General features: G+C 35.0%; 1 protein-coding gene across 7 annotated transcripts in view; it reads left to right on the top strand.

The window, feature by feature from the left end:
- PCDH9 (protocadherin 9) overlaps nt 1–21,449 on the top strand; it is a 916,519-nt gene that overhangs the window by 586,531 nt on the left and 308,539 nt on the right. For 4 of the 7 annotated variants that reach the window (XM_060637018.3, XM_060637021.3, XM_060637023.2 and 1 more), the window contains one exon: nt 14,546–14,621. In XM_060637018.3, coding sequence (XP_060493001.1) covers nt 14,546–14,621 — 76 coding nt within the window. Of the gene's footprint in view, nt 1–14,419; nt 14,622–21,449 lie in introns of all 7 variants that reach the window. The other 3 variants (XM_060637015.3, XM_060637017.3, XM_060637022.2) reach the window with 1 other exon arrangement.

The following is a 21,449-nucleotide window of genomic DNA, read 5'->3' on the forward strand; positions in this document are numbered from 1 at the left end:
GCCATGTTTAATCAGTTATCACCCAAACTGCAGGTCTGATAAAAATCTGCTGGATTTTCATATCTATGAAAAGTTAGTGATCAAACAGGATCTCTGAGTTGCATTCTGTATGTATTTTGTCAGTCTGTGAAACCTAAGATAAAATTCCTTCTATAGACTCTAAGCTCTATGATCTATTCCAGGATAGGTAATTCCTTAATTCCCCAAATACCATCATCTATCTTCTTTCATCTGTCACGCAGGGACATGGACTAGATCAGAATTATTTTCTGATATGAGGAACATTTCATTTCATCTTCATGAAGTTAACTCTGAAATACGTTCTTAGAAGTGTCAAGATTGGTTTATATCATTGTAAAATATGAATTAAAATGTCTTTTTAATGGAGTACCTTTAAAAGTGTATACTGTTTCAAATATTTTTAAAGGAACAAAGGATAGTTTTAGACAACAATAAAACTTATGTGCATATAGAAATATTTTTTAAATGCATATAATTATGTGAATTATAATCCTCCCTTATGACTTAAAAACACCGAACAGGGCTAAATATAATGATACATGAGTATTTGGATCTCCAACACACACATGTGCGTGCACCCACACACACACACACACACACACACACACTAGAATTAATATTCAACATAATATAGAACAGTGATATTATTTAAATTCCTTGAAAGTGACCTGACATTTCCTTAACTTTCACTATATAAATCTTTGCCTACCCCTCTCCCTGTCTAATTCTTTTTTTTCCCTTATATTGACCATTTTTAGGGCAGGTTTAGGTTTATCAAAATACTGTACACAAAGAATAGACTTCCCACATATACTTTCTTCCTGAACAGTTTCTTCTATTAACATCCTGCATTAATTTGGTACACCTGTTCCAGCTGATGGACAATATTAATGTGTTATTATTAACTAAAGTCCATAGTTTATGTGTTGCCTCTTTGTATTCTAATCTGTTTAAATATATCCTAGAAAAGAACATTTTCTTTCAAATATTTGATTGTACTCCCCCCATTTAAACACACATATAAATAATTGCTGACTACAATATTCCTTTGAAAACAATATTCTAGACTAGCAATTTATGTATCATTTATAACATTTTGTAAATAGGCTAATATATTCCTAAATTTCAAAGTCCGAAGTATAAGCTTTAGGAGATTTAATATTTTTCTTTTCAAATTTCAGGCTGCCTCACTGTTCTTAAATTTTTAGTGCACAGGCTAAATTGTATTATATAGTAAATTACCCCGATGGGAAAATTTTGTGAAGTTTCATTCTGAAACTGTCTTCCTCTCTGCCCCAGAAAAAACTTAGAAGGTATTTCTGTACACACATGTTGGATCTTAGGGTCAAGTGGACTTACAGGTGTTTACTGTCTTCTCTTCAAAAAAATAATGTTCAGGTTTTTGGATCTTTACCTTCTGGATTGGTGTATTCACATTTGGAACATATTTGAGAGTTTTGCCTCTTCAAAAGTAACCACCTTTTTCTGAGTACAGCACATTATTTTATAGATGCTACCTAAATCTACAGAAGCTTTTGACATACAGAAGTTCTTGACATATGTTTGAATTTTATATTTGTATTCAGGGAAAACAAATTATCCCCAGTGAACAAATAACTGAGATTGGTGACTCCGTAATGTTTTCAAAGGAAAGACTAAGAGCCACAGGGCAAGTGCGATTATCACTGAGATGTAGGAGTGATTTTTGTTTCAGATATCAGGCTCAAAATGACAGTGACTGCCTGCAATAATAAATGGATATGTTTTTTAAATACAGTCCAGCCAATTTGACTTCACAACAAAGACCTCTCTACCCAGGAAAAAAGTGATACAAAGTCTTACTTCTGTTTATTCCAACTGGGTTAGTTTCTCTGTTTTCTTAAGATCATTATAAGGCTCTGATTCTTGCAGAGTAGAGGAGGTAGTTACGTATGACATTTTTCAAAGCAATAGAAGCTTAAAACATTTTCCTCCAGCTTATCAGGACATCACTGTTTTACATGCTACAGAATAATGCTTATTAATTCTCTCAAAAATATTTTGACATGATTTCCGTATCTAAATGTTACTGCTCTGTACATAGGTAACAAACTTGTTTTGAAGACTTATTCTGTAATTCAAAACCCCTATGGATGCCATCACATTCATCTCATTCTTTCATATCATACCTCCTTCACTATACTTTATAAATTTATGATCCAAGAGAACATTCCTGTACATTAGCTGAGAATAAAGTTAAGACTGATCTTTATCTCAGGGAACAGAAATTATGCACTTAGATGAGTACTGTCCTTCAAATTTGCCCTATTTTGTGCCTACACTTAAAATTGTAATTTCTCAAAATATTTTGACACTCCTCTTTCATGATGGTCCTCAAAGAGTTTTGAAGCCATTGAAGAAAATATGCCATATCATTTTGCAATCACTCCTTCTTAAAATGCTATTGTTCACCAATACAGATGGCTTTTAGTTGTTTCAGAGAGTAAAATCAGATCACAAAATTCAGAGCTGGCACCTTGAGACTGTACAATATAATGTCATGCTGTCATAACAACTCAAAACCACAAACTCCAAATGTTTAAATTATTGTGGTATCATTGCAGTATTTAGATGATTAAGTACCTCTTCTTTTAAATAATTAAATAGATGCTTTATACATTTTTTTGTTTATTAAAAAATGTTTTTCCTCATCTAATAATCACAATCTTCTATGATGACTTCTACCCTAAATGAAATATCATTGCTAAACAAGTAATTTTTGTCACCAGGCAAGACTATATATTATATGGCACTAAATATAATCACAAAGAGACTTTCTAGAATGGAATTTATGGTATCAGAATTTGTCTAGATGGATTCAGTTAACAAATTAGATTCAATTAACAAAGTTTGGATTTCATTTTTAAAATTAGTAAAGTACAGATCTCAGGTATAATTAACAATTTCCTTGTCTAAGAATAGGAAAAGTGTATGTTCTAAGACATCTGTCTGTAGTGGAGTTTGTGCATAACTTTTGTATGTGTTTGTGCATGTATAAATATACACACAGAAATTTATAGCTATGTTTTATCTGTATTTTTTAAGTTTATTTATTTATTTTGAGGGGGTGGAGGGGAGAGAGAAGGAGAGAGAGAGCATGTACAGGCAGGGGAAGGACAGAGAGTGAGAGAGAATCCCAAGCAGGCTCTACACTGTCAGCTCAGAGCCAGATGGGGGGCTAGAACTCACAAACCATGAGATCATGACCTGAGCCAAAATCAAGAGTTGGATGCTTAACTGACTGAACCACCCCGGTGCCCCTGTTGTATCTATATTCTTAAAAGTACCCTCATTTTCTTCCTAACTTACTCTGAAAAAGATATGACTTGGCTATTACACATTCCGAATCAAAATTTTCAACAGTAAGCAGTATTTTCATTGACTTCCTTTGAGAGAACTAAAAAAAGGCAAAGTTAAAAAATGCTTGTCTTTCACAATGGGAGTGTTTTTCATAATACAATTACAAAGAATAAATTAGGTTCTTAGCAATTTTTAAAAATTTGATAGTTAATGCGGTTAATTCATCATAGGTTGATATATCTATCAATATGTCACCTGTTAGATGATTTACCAGTGATTCCAAGATTTCAGTCGAAAATCCAAGGATGCTTGTTTTTGTGTGTGTGTGTGATCTATATTGCCAAAGACAACCTCTTCCTTATCTGCACTGCTTTTGGCTTCCCCACTCTGGAGAAACTTTTCTCATTTTAGAAAAGTCATGTCATGTTTATAGGAAAGCCTAGAAGAGCAAATTCAGTAGTTGGTTAATAGCATCATCGTCATGTTCTGTGCCCCTATACACATTTTCATATTAGTGTAACTTGGATATTTACCTAAGTTTTGTGGACTGTGTCCCACTATCCATCTTCTCCATGCAACTCAGCCCCCTGCCATTAACTTTTCTATGGGGATCATTTTCTTTGTCATGACTGACTGTTGGGGTGGCTCCTATACTGATTATTATAAGACCATCTCCATATTTGAATCATGTAAATCATAGACAATAAAGAGGATGCTCTTCTTGGAGTATTATTCCCATTGCCATTTTCCTTTCTTTTTTTTGCTCAGGGAGATATGATTGATGGCTGAGAATTAATTATAAGCCAGGGGCTGCCAATGATAGATATCTGTTACATGTGTTAGGACTACTTCAAATAACTTTTTACTCCACTGCTTCTAAAGAGTTTTAACATTCCTCCTTATACTTCAAAAATAGGACCAAAAAATTAAATAAACAAAATCAAACTGTGATATAAAGGTAATTTCTTCCACCCCTCTATTTGTGTTTCATTCTCTAACATAGAATAACATGATCTGTCCTCTAAAGCCACAAATTACTAGTTTTTATTCCTCCTAGGTAATTATGATTTTGTGCCTGTTCAGCAATATATAAGGGAAGTTTATTTATTTTTTTTAACATTTATTTATTTTTGGGACAGAGAGAGACAGAGCATGAACGGGGGAGGGGCAGAGAGAGAGGGAGACACAGAATCGGAAACAGGCTCCAGGCTCTGAGCCATCAGCCCAGGGCCCGGTGCGGGGCTCGAACTCACGGACCGTGAGATCGTGACCTGAGCTGAAGTCGGACGCTTAACCGACTGAGCCACCCAGGGGCCCCTATAAGGGAAGTTTAAAGTGTGTATGTACGTGTTTGTATATGTTTGTGTGGGGGGGGGGGGGGACAAGTGTATGGGTGTGGGTGCATGCTTAAACTCTTAGGAGTTAAATGCCCATGGTCTGAGGTTAATTATAAAATTGGCGCTACCTCCTAAAAGATACTACTGACTTAAAGAAAATAGGGCCTACTTTGGTTTTACAAGTCCTGTTTTGTGTTGAGAGTTATTAAGAGATATGCTAGAGAGATGCCCATTATCTCTCTTGTCAATTCTGCTAAAATGACCTGAGATGAATTCTTGAATTCCAGACACTGAGCCAAACTCTATTTCTGATATCAGTACTTATATATTTGACACATTAGTTTTTAGTGATTTCTTGTTATTCAGAGGAAGACTCACGTTTTGTAAAAGACCAACACTATGTCAATGGGTTTTATATTTTTACTTAATAGCAGTGATGACTTCGTGTAATTTCTAATTAAATTGCTATAACTATTATGTATGCTGATTTTGTAAATATGATGAGGGTAACTTACTTTGTCACATGCATTTTTTTGTACTCGAAGACTAAATTGGAAAGGACTCTTGCTGAGTCGTTTCTTCCCTATTTCTGTACGTATAATTTATAGATGCAGAAATTCTGCTTGCAGATTCAGGAGCAGCTCCTCCTGTTTAATGTAGTCATTTTATATTTTGTATGCTCAGATAAAGTGCTGCATTCCTACTGGGCAACATTTAACTGTGAGAAATAGGTTGAGGTTGTTTCTGATAGCAGGAACTAAATAAGAATATAAGAAGCAAACTAACCAACAACATTCACAATGCTGAATCCTCTCTGCTTGCCTGAGACCCCAGAGAAAACTTAAGGGTGGGGTCGTGTCACCAAACCAAAGGGGAAAGTTGATTCAAACCCTTTTGAGGCAGGGAGGAGACTCCTGCTTTGTGTTTGTTTGTTTTTTCTAATATTTAAATTCAAGCACCAAGGTTACTCCCAAAAAGAGTACAAAGAATTTACTTTTATTCTTAAAGCTATCAATTGTTTTTGCACATGAAGAGAAATGCGACCTAACTTTCTCACAAATCATACTGAGATCAAAGGAAATAAAAACAAAACTATATTAAAAATTTCGCCACACGTTATTAATATGAGTCTTTCAGCCATAGGTGCTAAGAGGTATACAATGCACTTCATGTACAAAGCACAAGAATACATAGGTCCTTACTTTGAGGGCCGTTTCACAGTAAGCCTACAAACTAAGTCAGCAGGCTAAGTTTAAGTTAATGTGTGTTTCCCACACATGTTGACACAAGTTCCCCAAACTAAACATACAGTTGAGTAGTGAGGTTCAAAAATAAGTTGACAGATCTATCCTAAAATGCAGCAGTCCTTAGCTGCAGGTAGCCAATGGGTATGGATGAACACTCTTCAAATCCGTGGAAAATGCTACTCAGCTTTATGTGGCCAGTTATCTTCCACACCCTACTCCTTTTTTTGTATAACACAACAGCACTAAGAATCAAAACAAAAAATCATTTTAAAGTTGCTGGCACCTTTACATCCATCATCTATGGTCAGTGAAGTTGTTACACAGCTTTCTCAAACATAAACTGAACCTTCCCATTTGTCTCCAAATATTCTAAGATGTAAACAATGAAAGAGGAAAGAAGGAAAGACTGAAGGTTACTTTAGTTATGTTTCATTTTGTTACTTTTTTAAATAAAGGGTTGTGGGTTTTTTTTAAGTTTATATTTATTTATTTTGAGAGAGAGGGAGAGGGAGAGGGAGAGGGAGAGAGAGAGAGAGAGAGAGAGAGAGAGAGAGAGAGAGAGATAGGGGCGGGGAGAGAGGGAGAGAGAGAACCCAAGCAGGCTCTGCACTGTCCCTGCAGAGCCGGATGCAGGGCTCGAACTCATGAACTGCAAGGTCATGACCTGAGCCAAAATCAAGAGTTGGATGTTTAAACTGACTAAGCACCCCTTATTTTGTTACTTTTAAAATAAGGCAGAACTTACTGTAAATTTCTTGCTGGAAAGACAGACAACTTTTCTCATGGGAAATCACTTTTGGAAGATGGACAATGATGCTTCATTGCTACTACATCCTCTTTGGATTTCCTGGTTCAATTCTGGGTAAATCATTTTCATCTAGTAAATATTCATTATAAGCTCATAAAATGTGAAGTGTATATGTTCCTCAGAAAAACTTGATGGATTTGATTTCATCAATTCTTATTTGAGGTTGTTAACATTTCTGTATCTACCTGGAGATGAAAAAAATTGTTCAAGGATGTGCAAAGTTAAAAATGATTCTACATTTGAATCAAGAATAGTGTTCTCTAACAGTCTTATTACTCTTTTAGTCCTTTTATTTTTTGCTTTCACAAATTGGCAATGAATTCCAATCCAAGGATGGTAACAGACTAGGGATTGTTTTGGCATAAACTCATAATGCACTCCCCTTCCTTCTTTTTTCTCTCTAGGTTATTGTTAATTAGTGAAGGTCTCACATTTGTGCACTGACCTTGCCTAGGTCTGCAGAGTTTGCAAGAATTAGAAGGAAATGACATTTTAAAAGCTGCTGGCCAAACACATCCTCAGAACTGGTAGACACTAGCTTAACGAAATTGACTTTTTAAGAAGTTGTGGGATATAGTTTTTGTATTGTCCACCATTTTATTCTTAGCAGCTAGAATGGTGTTTAGCATATAGTATGTGCTCAACAATATTTATTAAATAGCTAGATGAATGAATGAGTAGTGCTTCATGTTGAAATCAGAAAACGAGGGTCTGATTTTCATTGTAACTCACATAGACAGTCACTTTATTTCCTCATCTGAAAAAAAAAATGTAACGTTCAAATAGAAAATCCCTAAGTAATTTCCAGCTAAAATAAGTAAATAAAGTGTACCTTAGCCGAACCATTTTAACATATGTATTCCCAATAAATAGGAGAGGAGAATGACTCAATTTGTCAGTTTCAAATAATAAAATGACTCATTATAAAATAATTCTGTACTCCAAACATTTCACTTATCACCAGTCAAAAAAGTTCCTTATGATTTTGTCCTTCAAAACTATTCCTTGTTTTTGATAATGGGTTCAGTTTACTCACAATTACTAATAATTTTCATAAGCTATATATCCAGAAATCTTTTTTTAAATTTAAATTTTAACTAATATCAGAAATGTTTTCTTGTTCTACCACTTTGGACCTCATCTTTCAAACATGAATGAAGAAGAACATGTGTGTATTAATAATGGTTTTCCTTAGTTGAGCCTGCAAGTATTGAGTAGTAGCAAATTAAATTTATAACCACAGATTGCTTTTTGGGTCCCATTTACCTTACTTTCTAATTCACCATGAGTTTTGCTCAATTCTGGATTTTATTAAGAGGATGCAGGTGCATTGATTTTTAGATGGCAAGAAGCTATTGAGGAATTTGCTGTTGAATTGAATCAGTAGTTTCAGCTGAAAATGTGCTCTTCTGTCATTGTGCAGCCGCACCCTAGTGGACTCTAAGCCAAGGGTGGGTGATGGTCTGGCAAAGCTGAGGAAAAGACTCAAAGATTGCAATTAAGATGTAGGTTCATTGGGGGAACTTACACACAGGGAGTCCAGGAGCAGGAGACTGTACAAAGCATCCCCTGCTAAAATCTACATGCAGCAAGCTTTTATAATGTAGCAACTAGCCTAACAATTATCTGTAGCTGCTCCTTCTTTGCATGGCCAGTGTTCCAAAGAGATTGAAACCTGCCATCCAGACATTCTCTGTTACAAAGGAGACACTCCAGGTTGGTGACCCCAGGCCCCTGACCTTGAATGTTGAATTGTTTCTCTACGCGTTCTGCTTGATGGAAATATAAAGGGGGGACTGGATCGGTACATTCTCAAGATAGCGATTAACGGGGCATTCAGGGTGTGTTTGTACAAACCAGCCATCCAGCATTGACCATATAGTCATTTAAATATTCCTTTTCTCAGAGCTTGCAACCTAAGACTACACTCATGACTGTTCTTTTTTAGATCTCAATTATAAAATATGTTCTCTTAAGGGGCTCCTGGAAGCTTAGTTGGTTAAGTGTCTGACATTGGTTCAGGTCATGATCTCACAGTTTATGAGTTTGAGCCCTGTATCAGGCTCTGTGCTGATAGCTCAGATTCTGTGTCTCCCTCTCTCTCTGACCCTCCCCTGCTCTCTCTCTTTCTGTGTCTCTCTTAAAAATAAATAAACATTAAAAATTTTTTAAAAAACATGTTCTCTTAAGAATAAGGAAGGTCAAAATGTGTCCCATTAATATTATTAGAAGTATTTGTATTAAACTACAGTTTCTAGTCTCTTATTTTCTTTTAATCCTCTTTGGGGTGATTTCCTTTGCTACCTTAAGAGGGGACATATAGGAAAATACTATTTCAAATCAATAAAAAGCATATGTTCATTGGATTTAATGCTGAGGTAAAACAAATACAAGTTCACATATTGAACTTTAATACTATTTTTGTTTTTTACTTCATCGTAAGTAATTTCTGGCAGGTTGTGTGTATATGTATACTATTTAGAGATTAGATAGATGAATGATGCATTCACATTTCTTGAATGTGGTTAAAAGAACTAAATCAGAGTTAGGAATATTTCCTTAAAAGATATTTAAGGAATTCTGCACAAATGAAACCATATTTAAACAATTCTAAAGTGCATTTTCCCTACTTCCAACAATATTAGTGTGTAATTTTACAGAGAATAATTATTTTAAGTGTCAGTTATTAACTGGTAAAATTGTTTATTTGTCTTGTAATATTTGGCTTAGTGTGCCAACTTCTTGTTATTTTGTGATTTGAGAAGGCAAGCATTTTTAATTGCAGTGATTTAAAATGTTAGGTAAAGAAAGTAAAGAAGTTAGAATAGCAGGGCAAGGATAATCAGATTGTTTAGCATTCCTTAGCTCAAGAGAAAGCCCACCTACTATCTACTAGACTTTTCCTTTTCTTTTTTTCCTAATTGCTATAAATGATGAAGAGGAATACTTAAATATTAGAATATGTTGTAATATTACCAAGATCATCCATGCAAATTTTAGTGTGGCCAAAATATTGAAATTTTAAAATACCGTATTCCATGACCAGACAATACCACTTTAAATACTTAGTATACACATAGTCAGATCTTAGCTTATGCACATGCACACACAAAAACATATTAACAAAGTGTAATTCAACTAAGTAAAATCTTTACTAACTTCCTTTTCACACTTAACAATAGATTCCAAATATTTTCAGTATCAGTAAATATTAGTATAATTTTAAGTATTGTGATTTTTTCAATTGTATGATACATAATTTATTAATTAAATACCTATTAGGCATGTCGCTCATTTCTACCTTTTTGCTATTTTATGCAAAGACACAATGAACTTGACCACCAAATCTTTGCACCTAGGAATCCCTGTAGGTTAATGGGACTGGGATTGTAGACTTGAATGTGTCATTCATTGGTGAATAGAATAATATTCTGTACCAGTAAGAAATGCACAAGAGAAGCATTCAAGCAATGGTTGAGATTTCATAGATGACTCATTCTTTTAGCAACTCTTGAAGAACAGTGCCCAATATAGGAACATGTGTATCTTACCTGAGCATCTTGAATTTTCCCTCCCTTTCCTCTCTACTAATCTACACGAAAAAATATAGTGAAAGTGTTTGGTGATGTTTCTTAAATTAAACCAGTGTGGCCTCTTCTGACTTGCAGCATCCTGAACCTTTATTTGTATGCATGGCCCTTTATGCTTGTGTAGAGTACAGAATTTCTGATGAAAGTTTCACATGGTTAGAATTCATATCGGCAGCTCTGAGATAAAATAACATGAAGCAGCTTTAGTAGTTACTGGTTCCCATCTTATTCTTTCTCAGGGCAGCCAGGGACCTAGAGCTAACTTGTTAGTGATACATCAGATAAACAAATGTGACATTCAAACCGTTAACAAGACATAGCCAATAATAATAATAATGTTTACCATGGGAGAAAACGGAATGGATAGGAGCTAGATTTTAGGAAAACAAGAGTGCAAAGGCTTTGGAAAATCTGAAGTAGTCTCATGATAACATATGTTGTCCCAATTCAGTCAGGCAGCGCTTCACTGTATTTATAACGCAAATTGGGTATATTTCCATGGGGATAACCCAGAAGCAGAATTCCCAGAGGCAGTAAGTAATAGCTTATCCTCTTCCTCTTTTTTGAATGTGCAACAATTATAGGTTTCTTGAAAGGATAATGGGGAAAACCTTCACTTTTTTAAAGGAGAAACCATGTATTCTAAACTGTTGGTCTTTGGGGCGCCTGGGTGGCTCAGTCGGTTGAGCGTCCAACTTTGGCTGGGGTCATGATCTCATGATCTCACGGTTCGTGGGTTTAAGCCCTGCATTGGGCTCTGTGCTGGCAGCTCAGAGCCTGGAAGCCTGGTTCGGATTCTGTGTCTCCCTCTGTCTCTGCCCCTCCCCTGCTCATGCTCTGTCTCTCTCTCAAAGATAAATAAACATTAAAAAAAAAATTAACTGTTGGTCTTCGTCTATGGCTTCCATGAAAACAGCTTCCCCTCAGAAAGGCTCTGAGCTGCCATGATGTACAATTTAGGAGGCATGCCAAGGTTATGGGGTGCAGGCAGTTCCCCTACAAAAGGACAATACTTTTTTTTTTTCCTCCAGTGGTGAAGGAATCACATCTTTCAAACAGCTTGGCCCTGGGCATTAAAAGAGAATATGCAGCTCTAAATTTCAAGAATGATAACTACTTTTTATTGAGTACCTACTATGTGTCAAGTTTTATAAACCAGCAAGACTTCTTGGCACTATTTTCTCCATTTTACAAAGCCAGGAACTCATTCAAAGAGGTAAAGTCACTTGCCTTGGGCCATTCTCTGCAGAGCAAGGACTCCTGGCCAAGAGGTCTGGTTCTGGCTTCTTCACCTGGTCCTGTTGTGCAACAGCTGAGCAAGTATTGTTGAGTCCTTGATGACACCTACAACTCCTAATTCTTAACACTTCATGAATCCTTGTTTTCCTTCATTTCGGTCTATTCAGATCCTTTCCTTATATCTACCTTGAAATTTCAGACATTGTTGTACCTGCATCAATCATTATGATGATAAATTAAAGATAGATTTGCTTGATCAATTTGCTTCGTACCATAATATCTGTGTTCCAGTTCTTAGTCCGCATGCATTACCACCCCCACTTCCCATTAGACTGATAAATTGTGCACACTTTTCCAATTAAGACTTAAACATCCTTTAGTCAAATTAATTAGGAAATATTTCCATAAGCCACAGTAGTTTAAGCATTATATCACTCTAATTTACACTGTCATTACAAATAAATTATGCTAGATTTCTAACTTTGCTTATTCTCACTTATAAAGTGGTAAAGAAATATCATAATATAATATATGTGAGGTATATTTGAAATAGTTTTCTTCTAATTCTCAGTGAAATTATAGTACTGTGAGAACTGCTGGGTTCAGGTATTACTGGTGTTGCCGATTTGGACATTTCTTAGGAGAAAAAAATATAGTAATTAAAGTAGTATTATTATGCTTAGAATATCATAGATGGAAAATTTCCATTTTTCTTCTGTGAAACATATACTTTATAATGGCTTATAAGGCCTGGAAATGCCTTATAAAGACTGAAGAATGTGTCCCATTGTCTTTCTCTGATATTTGACTTGTTTTACATTTAGCTGAGTTATAAGTAAGAAGTATTCATCCAGAGATAGTACCAAAGATACTTTAATCACTGAAACTACAGACATTTTAGTAGGCCACTTTATTTATTTATTTATTTATTTATTTATTTAATTTTATTATTATTATTTTTTGGTGGTTTGTACTTGTTAGGCCAATCACTTTAAAAAGATATGTTTGAGAGTCATGTATAATGGGCAGCCTGGTCATTGTCCTTAATACTGTATTTATCACAAAAGGATATTGATCAGTTAAGGGCATATTGAAACAGAAACAGAAAATCCTTGTATTGGTTTTCTCTAAAGGGTTAATTTCGCACGAGAGAGGAAACAGTGTAATAAATTAAAAAAATTAAAAATAGCCACATTTTTCTTTCTATACAAGAAGAAATACATCTCAGATATTAAGATTCAAGTTTGACTGGTATTTTCATGTAGCATTCACCTAGGCACATTTCAAAATCTGTTGGGGGGGGTTTGATGGTACCGAGATAGTTGTGCATGAAGGTGAATGTGCTACAATAGACTCAATTAGTACCATTTATGAGTATAGTTTATGTGATGTCGGCATCAGTTCATTAAAAATGTACTGAACTATCAAATCATTTCACACAGGTCATTGAACAGCAATAAAGGGGTATCAGCTCTTCTCCATTATGACTCTGAGCTGGATTTGAACCAGTGACTCATAGGAAATAGACTATGTTCTATTGTTGTCTATAAAAATGCATTTATAGAGTAGCAGTATATCTATAGCATTTTGTGTCTAATTGCATTCTTTTTTCTTTGAAACGGATACAATCTATAAATCATCTTCTGGAAAAACACTCAAGTTTTAGGTATTATAAAGTGATTATACATTATCCATTTATATTTTATATACTTTATTATTTATATAATCATAGTTTTATTAAATATGAGTAAGAGTGGTCACATGTGACATGATATTGAAAGGTCTTTTGGCTGTTAGAGCAGAATGAAAATTAAGTGCACTCAGACATACAGCACAAATTTACTACTCTCATATAATTCCAAAAGTCATAAATCTCCACCCCACACTGCTGTAAGTATTCCCATATCTTGTGGATTACATCAGCTAAAAGAATATTTACCAAGAGTACTAAGCAACAATCTGTGCTGAAATGCACACTTTTATTTTATTAAAACATTAAAATTTATTGAAGTAGCCATCTACATATTTTAGGTCACTTCTGACAGTGACATTGTACAAACAGATGCCAAAATAATATTCCAAACATCTTTCTGCTGGAATGTTCTATAGCCAATGACTGGTAGTAATATCTGAGCCAGTGGGCAATAATGACTTCATTGCAAAAACTACCTTAAAATCATTAGGTAAACAAAATGCCTGTTCACTCAAAAGAAATGGAATGTCACATTATGTATGTATTTTATTCAGATCTATGGAACAAATATTTTCATATTTCTGCTTATTTCAAGTTTTTTTTAATTTTTGTTTTTGTTTTTGTTTTATAATGGGTGGCCTGGTCATTGTCCTTAATACTGTGTTTATCACAAAAGGATACTGATTAGTTATGGGCATATTGAAACAGAAAATCCTTGTATTATTGGTTTTCTATAAAGGGTTAAATTCACATGAGAGTATAATATATAAAAAAGTAAAATTAAAAATAGCAGCTTTTTTCTTTCTGTACGAGAACTACATTTCAGATATTAGTATATTAATATTTTACATATTAATATATATATTTACATATATATATTTGTCTTTCTTGCTATCATTTTGACAATTTGCCCTTAGTTTTTTTGTTCTTAAATTAAACAAGACCGAAATTCCTTCTTGTGTTTTGCAAGTTGGACATCACGTAGCAAATAGCAAATGATAGAGTTTGTTCCTAGCTTTGTTCCCAGTTTTATGTTTTCGTTTACATTGTGTCATCTGTTGAAAGTTGTTTTGCTGTTGTGTTCCGCTGCACCCATTTTACCTGAGAGGAGTGTTAATTGGCGTGTCCTGTGGTCTTCTTTGTAGTCGCAGCGCCGCGTTACGTTTCACCTCCCCGACGGCTCCCAGGAAAGCTGCAGTGACAGTGGTCTAGGCGACCACGAGCCGGTGGGTAGTGGAACCCTGATCTCACACCCTCTTCCTCTGGTTCAGCCACAGGACGAGTTCTACGACCAGGCCTCTCCGGACAAGAGGACCGAAGCAGATGGCAACTCCGACCCCAACTCTGGTGAGTCCCCTTGCCAATTCTGACTGCTTGGAGTTCTGGCTTGCTGTTGTGTGCGCTCGAGTTTTAACAGTGATTGGGGGAAGGAAGTACACGGACATTCGGTTGTTTTCTGCTGGCTTTATTGTTGTTGTATTCAAAATATTTAAAGTCTACTGTGCTTCTTGTTCTGTGGAATGCTGTTTTCCAAAGGCTTTTGTTTTTTTAAACGATACAATAGTGATTGATTAAAACAAGTGTGAAGAGGGTGATAATGATTTTGGGGTTTTACTTTTTTTGTGTGTTTCAATTTTTGGGTATGTTTTTAAACAATGTATTGAACAAGTAGAAAGAGTGGGATGGAATTGGCAAATGGCTTTATTCTCCACAGATCCATACCCCACCTTAGAAATCACTGCCCCTTCAGAGTAAGCCCCTTGAAGTTCCTTCTTTCTTTGTCTTTGGAGGAAATTTTGGCAAGTGCTGTACCATTTTGGTGATGCTATTTACTGTTATTAGAAAGCATCACTGACTAGCTCACTTCTATTAAAAAGTTAAAAGTCTGATTTAATAATTATGTCCAGTCCAGAGTAATGACCATGATTTCTATTCAATTTAAGTAAAACTGTTTTCAAACTCATCTTGAACCTGCATCAAACTGCTCGCCTATGGTGAGAGATGGGGATGGGGTGAGTTTTCCCTAATTTGCTAGCTACTTCTCTTCTCCAGCTGTAGACATTAATGTGCCTCTGGCAGTTCTATGGTTGAAGTGGAATACCGAGGAGAGGCCAAAAAGCACAAAAAGGCCTTCATAACTAGTCCTGGTGTTGGTGGTCTCTGACTTCTAGGATTTTAAATGGACTCTGTTTCCAGGGTGGTGGTGGGGATCTTTTGTACGTATTACCTGCCCCCTCCCAAGCTGTGCATCCATTTCTCCATGTCTCTCTGATGTCTTTCTTCTCTTTGGCCTGTGTAGTTACCTTCGCATCTTCTTTCTGCTACAGTTTCTCCCTACTCCCACTTAGGAAGACCTAAGTGAATTACACACCAGCTCTGGTTTTTAATCTTTCATATTATATATGTTCACCTATAAGTAAAACATAAGTGCATCTTTTTACTTCATATACCCAGAGGGGCAGGCCATATGCAAAGAGGCAACTTCTCATTATACAGCATTTGGTAGACTGGCCCACTGTCTGCCTTAGATTTCTTGGTTTTGATTAGTCTCTAAAGTACCACTGAATCGAAGTGGTTGCACTGAATTATCCTTTCCTGGACTTGTATGAAATGGTCACATAGGTAGGATAGCTCTTTCTAAGCTGATTTCCTGGTTTCCAACTTCCCTTTCCCAGTTTTGAAACATTTCTTATTGGCATTAAGCTAAGAGTACCAAAACTGGTTCTTGGCTTCCTCTTCTGGATATGGGAATGGTTGGATTCTCTTATCTTCAGGCCTGAGCTAAAACTAAGACTCCATTTAGAGCAGATACTTTTATGCCTTGTCTATACAATTCACCAAAGATTTTTCATTTGTTTGTTTGTTTTGTTTGTTTTTACAGAAGTAAAGGGGGAAAAAAGGCATACAGAAATATGGTTAACCTAAGGTGCCTTAGGCCAGAACTTTATCCAAAATGTGTAGCTACTCACCCAATGACTCCTTAGACCAGGGCAATAGCATTAAGTGAGCTGCCAAATGGGAGAAGGCAGAAGAGATTCTAAAGCACCCCCCCTCCAAATAAGTCCCTTTTAAGCTTGAAGAGGCCCCCAGAGTTTTTACCAATCCAGTCACATGGAAAAAGAAAGCCAAGGGATGATGCACCCTTGCACACTGCAACATTCAACTCAACAAAGTGACTCCACCTGGGAGAATCATAGTCAATAAAATGTGTTAAACTGAACAGTGCTCCTTGGTGGAGACAGCATCCTTATTTATCTTTAGAAAAGAAGAAAATAGGCAGATAGGGAAAGGAGGAGCCCTGAGGGCCCCTGGAGGCCAACTATGCTTTTGATATTTAATGGGACTTAAAATATTAACTTCCTTTGTAAATGTCTAGAACAGAATTAATTAGAATAGCCTAGAAATATTAAGAGATTCATAACTAAATGGTAATTCTTATTAGGATAGTATTATGATATATTATCTGAAAATTCTGTAGTCGCATTTTGTAATTAACTTTGAGGAATTTGTGAAGTGAGGTATAGAATAATTGAAGCACTAATCTTCAATAGTAATAATCTTGCTATTTAGATCTAAACTGTATTTTTTGTCTTCAGTGGGATTTTCTGTCTGTGGTGTGATAATTCTTGAAGAGCTAAGATTTTGTAGTAACCATGCTATCTTCATATAAATCATGAATGTAGGTATTATCTGTAGATTATTAAGTATCAAATCTGTATGGATACCTTTTTTTTCCCAAATATTAAGCTTCTCAATAAAAATAAATCTTTAAAGATTAGTAGTAAAAAATAACTTTTTTCATTATATATTTTAAAAGAAGTTAATGGAAATGGTATCTTATGGGGGAAATTTTTGGAAACATTGGGCTTTAATATAGAGTCTTGCTTCTAAACACACACACGATGTACAATATTTTTTCCTTCCAATTTTATACTTTGGGTTTGTTGGCATCATAAATTTTATATTATATGAAGCTCATGAATTTTGAAAAAGGTGAAGAAAGTATGAAGGTCTTTACGTACAGTGCCAAAAATAAGGTTTGTAAATTACTCTATAGTTTATGGTTTTTGTAAATAATATTGTGTAAAATCTACAATAATCTTTATTTATCAGATATGACTCATGCCAATAATTTAGATGTGCTGGACATACAACTTTCTTTTTTTCTCACATTGAAAAAAAATTCAAGCCCACATTTCACTAGTGTGGCAGAGACTTTACTTTTCTTTCCCCCTCAATTTCACAGGCTCTACATCATGCTGAAAAAAGTTGAAATATTCTGGTCCCTGGGACATCCACCCACTTACATGTCTACTGAGATGCCCATTGTCTTATGTGTCCACATGGGTCTCAAATGATACTGCCTTCGCCCCAGTCCTCCTGGCTCCTTCAGGATTACTGCCATTTTCTTCATGCCACTGATGGGCAAAGTTGGCACTTGGCTATCTCTGGCCCATAGTGCCTAGATGTGTGGTATGTTTATCACCCTCTAGGATCTTCCTACCTCCCTGGACTCTGCCTCAGGTCTGTCTAATCCTAATCCTTTAGGTTTTTCAGAGTTCTGCCCAACAAGCACATGTAAAGTCTCTCCCTCTATTACTATTTCTTTTCATCCCTTTCCTTCCTAGCCAGGCTAAGTTAATGTTTTTAATGTCTGGAGTTGGAGATCCCCACTATATTTCTTGATAGTTTTCCACAAAGACACAATCCCCCCAATCTCTCTCCTTTTTTTTTTTTCTTTTTGCTTAGTAGCTATTGAAAAAATAATCATCATGGTAGGTTTAGGATTTTGCAAAATAACTGATGTTTTTACTATTCTCTACCCTGTTTCATCTTCATCTATGCAATGAATACCAAAACTTGTTTGAATAGGCTGGGGTAGGTAAAGGGATATATACAAGAAGAAAAAAATATATGTATATTTCAAAATTATTTTCATAAATAATTGTGTAAAATGATATTTGTGTTTATTGCTAAAACAATTTGAGAGCATACTTTTAAATTTTATAGTAGGTGGATATAAAAGTGATAAGTAAAATAAATTATTCCCTTTTAATGAAGTGTTTTTAAAAAACATATGGTGGGGCGCCTGGGTGGCTTGGCCGGTTAAGCGTCCGACTTCAGCTCAGGTCATGATCTCACGGTCCGTGAGTTCGAGCCCCGCGTCAGGCTCTGTGCTGACAGCTCAGAGCCTGGAGCCTGTTTCAGATTCTGTGTCTCCCTCTCTCTCTGCCCCTCCCCTGCTCATGCTCTGTCTCTCTCTGTCTCAAAAATAAATAAACGTTAAAAAACATATGGTGAATAACTCCAACCCCATTAATCATTGATTACCACATGAAATTCAGTTCTCACAGGAAATCTAAGATATATACTTTATTAGTTTATTAATTTATAAAGTGAATTGGTGCCCTAGAAGCCTCCAGTGGTGACCAGTGGGTTTGTTTCTTTCTTCAGTGTCACAAAAGAATTTTTATGACAATTGCAGAATTATGAGTATGTGTTGGGTTTTAAATGATATCAAGAATTATTTATTTTGTTAGATGTGATAATGGAATTGTAGTTTTATTAAAAGAAAATCCTTATTGGTAGTGATAGATTGTGAATTTAATGGAGAAACAGTTTGACGTTTAGAATTTGTTTTAATAATACTCCAACAAAATAATAATAATGATGATAATGATGAGAGTGATGATAGGAATTAAACAATGAAATGTTAGTGGTTGTTGAGGTTGGATAATGGCTGTAGGGAGCTTTATTATACTGTTGTCTCTAATTTTTGAAAAGTTTTAAAATTCCTCAAATACAGAGTTTATTTTAAGTATACAGTGAGAGAGTGATATAAAGGTCAGAGTCAATATGTGAAATATACATGTTCTTCCTTTTTCTATTAATTGTTTTGATCCAAAGATATAGTGTATTTTACAAAACTATAGCCAGATGGTTTTGTATATAGCAAGCATATTTTATACATCAAAGTACATTTCAAATGGTGAAATAGCAATTAGACAGAGATTTTCAGTAATTACATTTGTATTTAGAAAACCAGAATGTAAATTGGTATATGCCTCCATTAAAGTCCTTTTGAGTAATATAAAGTCTTTGAAAAGTTCTCTTTAGAATATAGCAATAAAATCATTAGGCAGTAACTTCAGCCCTGCTCTGTTTGTATGACACCCAGGGGGAATTTAAGGACAGGGCATGACAAGCGTCCCACGGCAACCAAATAGATGGTATCTCTGTGTTATAGGCACATCTGAGTCCTAAAGCATACTTGGTCAACTATGCCACAAATAACACACTCACATGCAGAATTTCTTGCACAGAATTTTGTCACCTTTTCTGCATATAGAAATGTATACTATTCTCAAATAGTAGAGTAAATACTATTTCCTTAAGAAGTTAACTCATTAATGTTATCATACACTCCAAGTATAATTCGATAAAATCACTGCTTCTAAGAAAATAGTTAAGGGGATTTTCAGTTGAAGGTTGCTATTTAAACAACTGTAACTAGACTGATGAAACAATCTCACTAATTTAAAAGCAAACAAAAACAATTATGTGATCAGATCAGGAAGAGCTTATTACTACTAATTCAGAATAAAGGCTTAATCTTGTCCCATTGAGAATCATGAATAGAGTCATTTTCATATCTGGCATTTCTTTTAAATGTCACTTTAAAGGATTTTCTGCTGTTTAATCATGTGCAAAATTGCAGATTGTATTTACTTTATTAAAGCCCTATCTGTTCATATGCTCCTGATTCTACCTGGACTGTATGTGAATCAGTTGGTGAACTTTTCACTAAGGATAATTTTGATACTTGAGGATATTTATGGGATGGGTAATATTTATTCGGTCTACTTATGAGTCAGGAATGCCTGTAAATGTTTTAATATATTGCTTATGATCCCACACCAATAATACAAGTTAGATAGTATTATAAGTCAACTGAATAACTTCAGAAACTTAAAGTTATTTGTCTAAAGCTACTTAGCAAGTAGCTGAAGCAGAATGTGAACTTTAGGAGTGCCTGACTCAACAGCTTATGCTCTTACTATTCAGAGAAACTACCTTCAGTATACACACATATTTTATGGCAGTGTCATCACTGACATTGAGCTTTAAATTCTAGGACGCTAATATTATATATATGTGTGTGTGTGTGTGTGTGTGTGTGTGTACACACACATATGTATATATATATATATTTAAATTTTTATATTTTAATTTGTATTAAACATATATTTTTAATTTTTATATTTTAATGTAAATATATATGTTTTTTATTTTTTTCTGGCTGCCTCAAGCCTCATGTACTCACTAGACCCTGTAAAAATGTTCCTTCTCAGGCTGTTGGAGAAAACTTTCCCTGCTTCTGGGTGGACTTTAGGGATCTGGTTGATGTGAAGTTGGACTCACCTTTCTGCTCTCATGTTGGAGTTCTTGTCAACACTAATCTTATTTTTAAGAGAAAATTTGAGAAATTGAATCTTAAGAAGATAAGTTTATTGAATGGTCTGATAGTTAGAGAACAACTTGTGAAAGATCTCCTCTGGTAGTTTTTCGTTTGTAGGGTTGTTTGTTTTTTTGACATTGGGCTAATGACAATTTAGTGCTTCATAAAACCCTGCAGATCATACAGTATAAAATATTTTCATAAAAGAGTCATGAAAAGGGAAGGCTTTGCCTATAGTTACACAGCTTGTGAGTGAACTCATATATGCCAACTCTTGTTTACTGTTTTTTTTGATGGAAAACTTTTTCCTTTTCAAGACCCTTATACTCTCTCCTCAGAGCAAACCTGTATGATTATTTGATTAACAACTGTCTCTCCCTTTAATCAGTAAGGACAATTTGCTTACCTTTATATTCTCTTTGCATAACAGAACCTGGCCTAGAGTAGGCCAGCCATGTATATTTGTTGACTGAATGAATAAATCAATATTTCAGAAACATAATCAGACAAATTAAAAGTGTTTATCAAGATAAAAATGAATAAACAAACAAAAACTAGAGAGAATTACACCATGTTAACTGTGGTTATCTTTAGCTTGGAACATTGATTTGTTCTTTTTAATTGTCTATATTTTTCACAATTTTCATAATGTATTCAAAATTATATTTTCATTTGGTGATGAGGTGACATAAATGGAAGGCACCTGATATAGAGCT

This window comes from Panthera onca, chromosome A1, assembly GCF_046562875.1.
Source record: "Panthera onca isolate mPanOnc1 chromosome A1, mPanOnc1 haplotype 2, whole genome shotgun sequence".
Lineage (NCBI taxonomy): Eukaryota > Metazoa > Chordata > Mammalia > Carnivora > Felidae > Panthera > Panthera onca.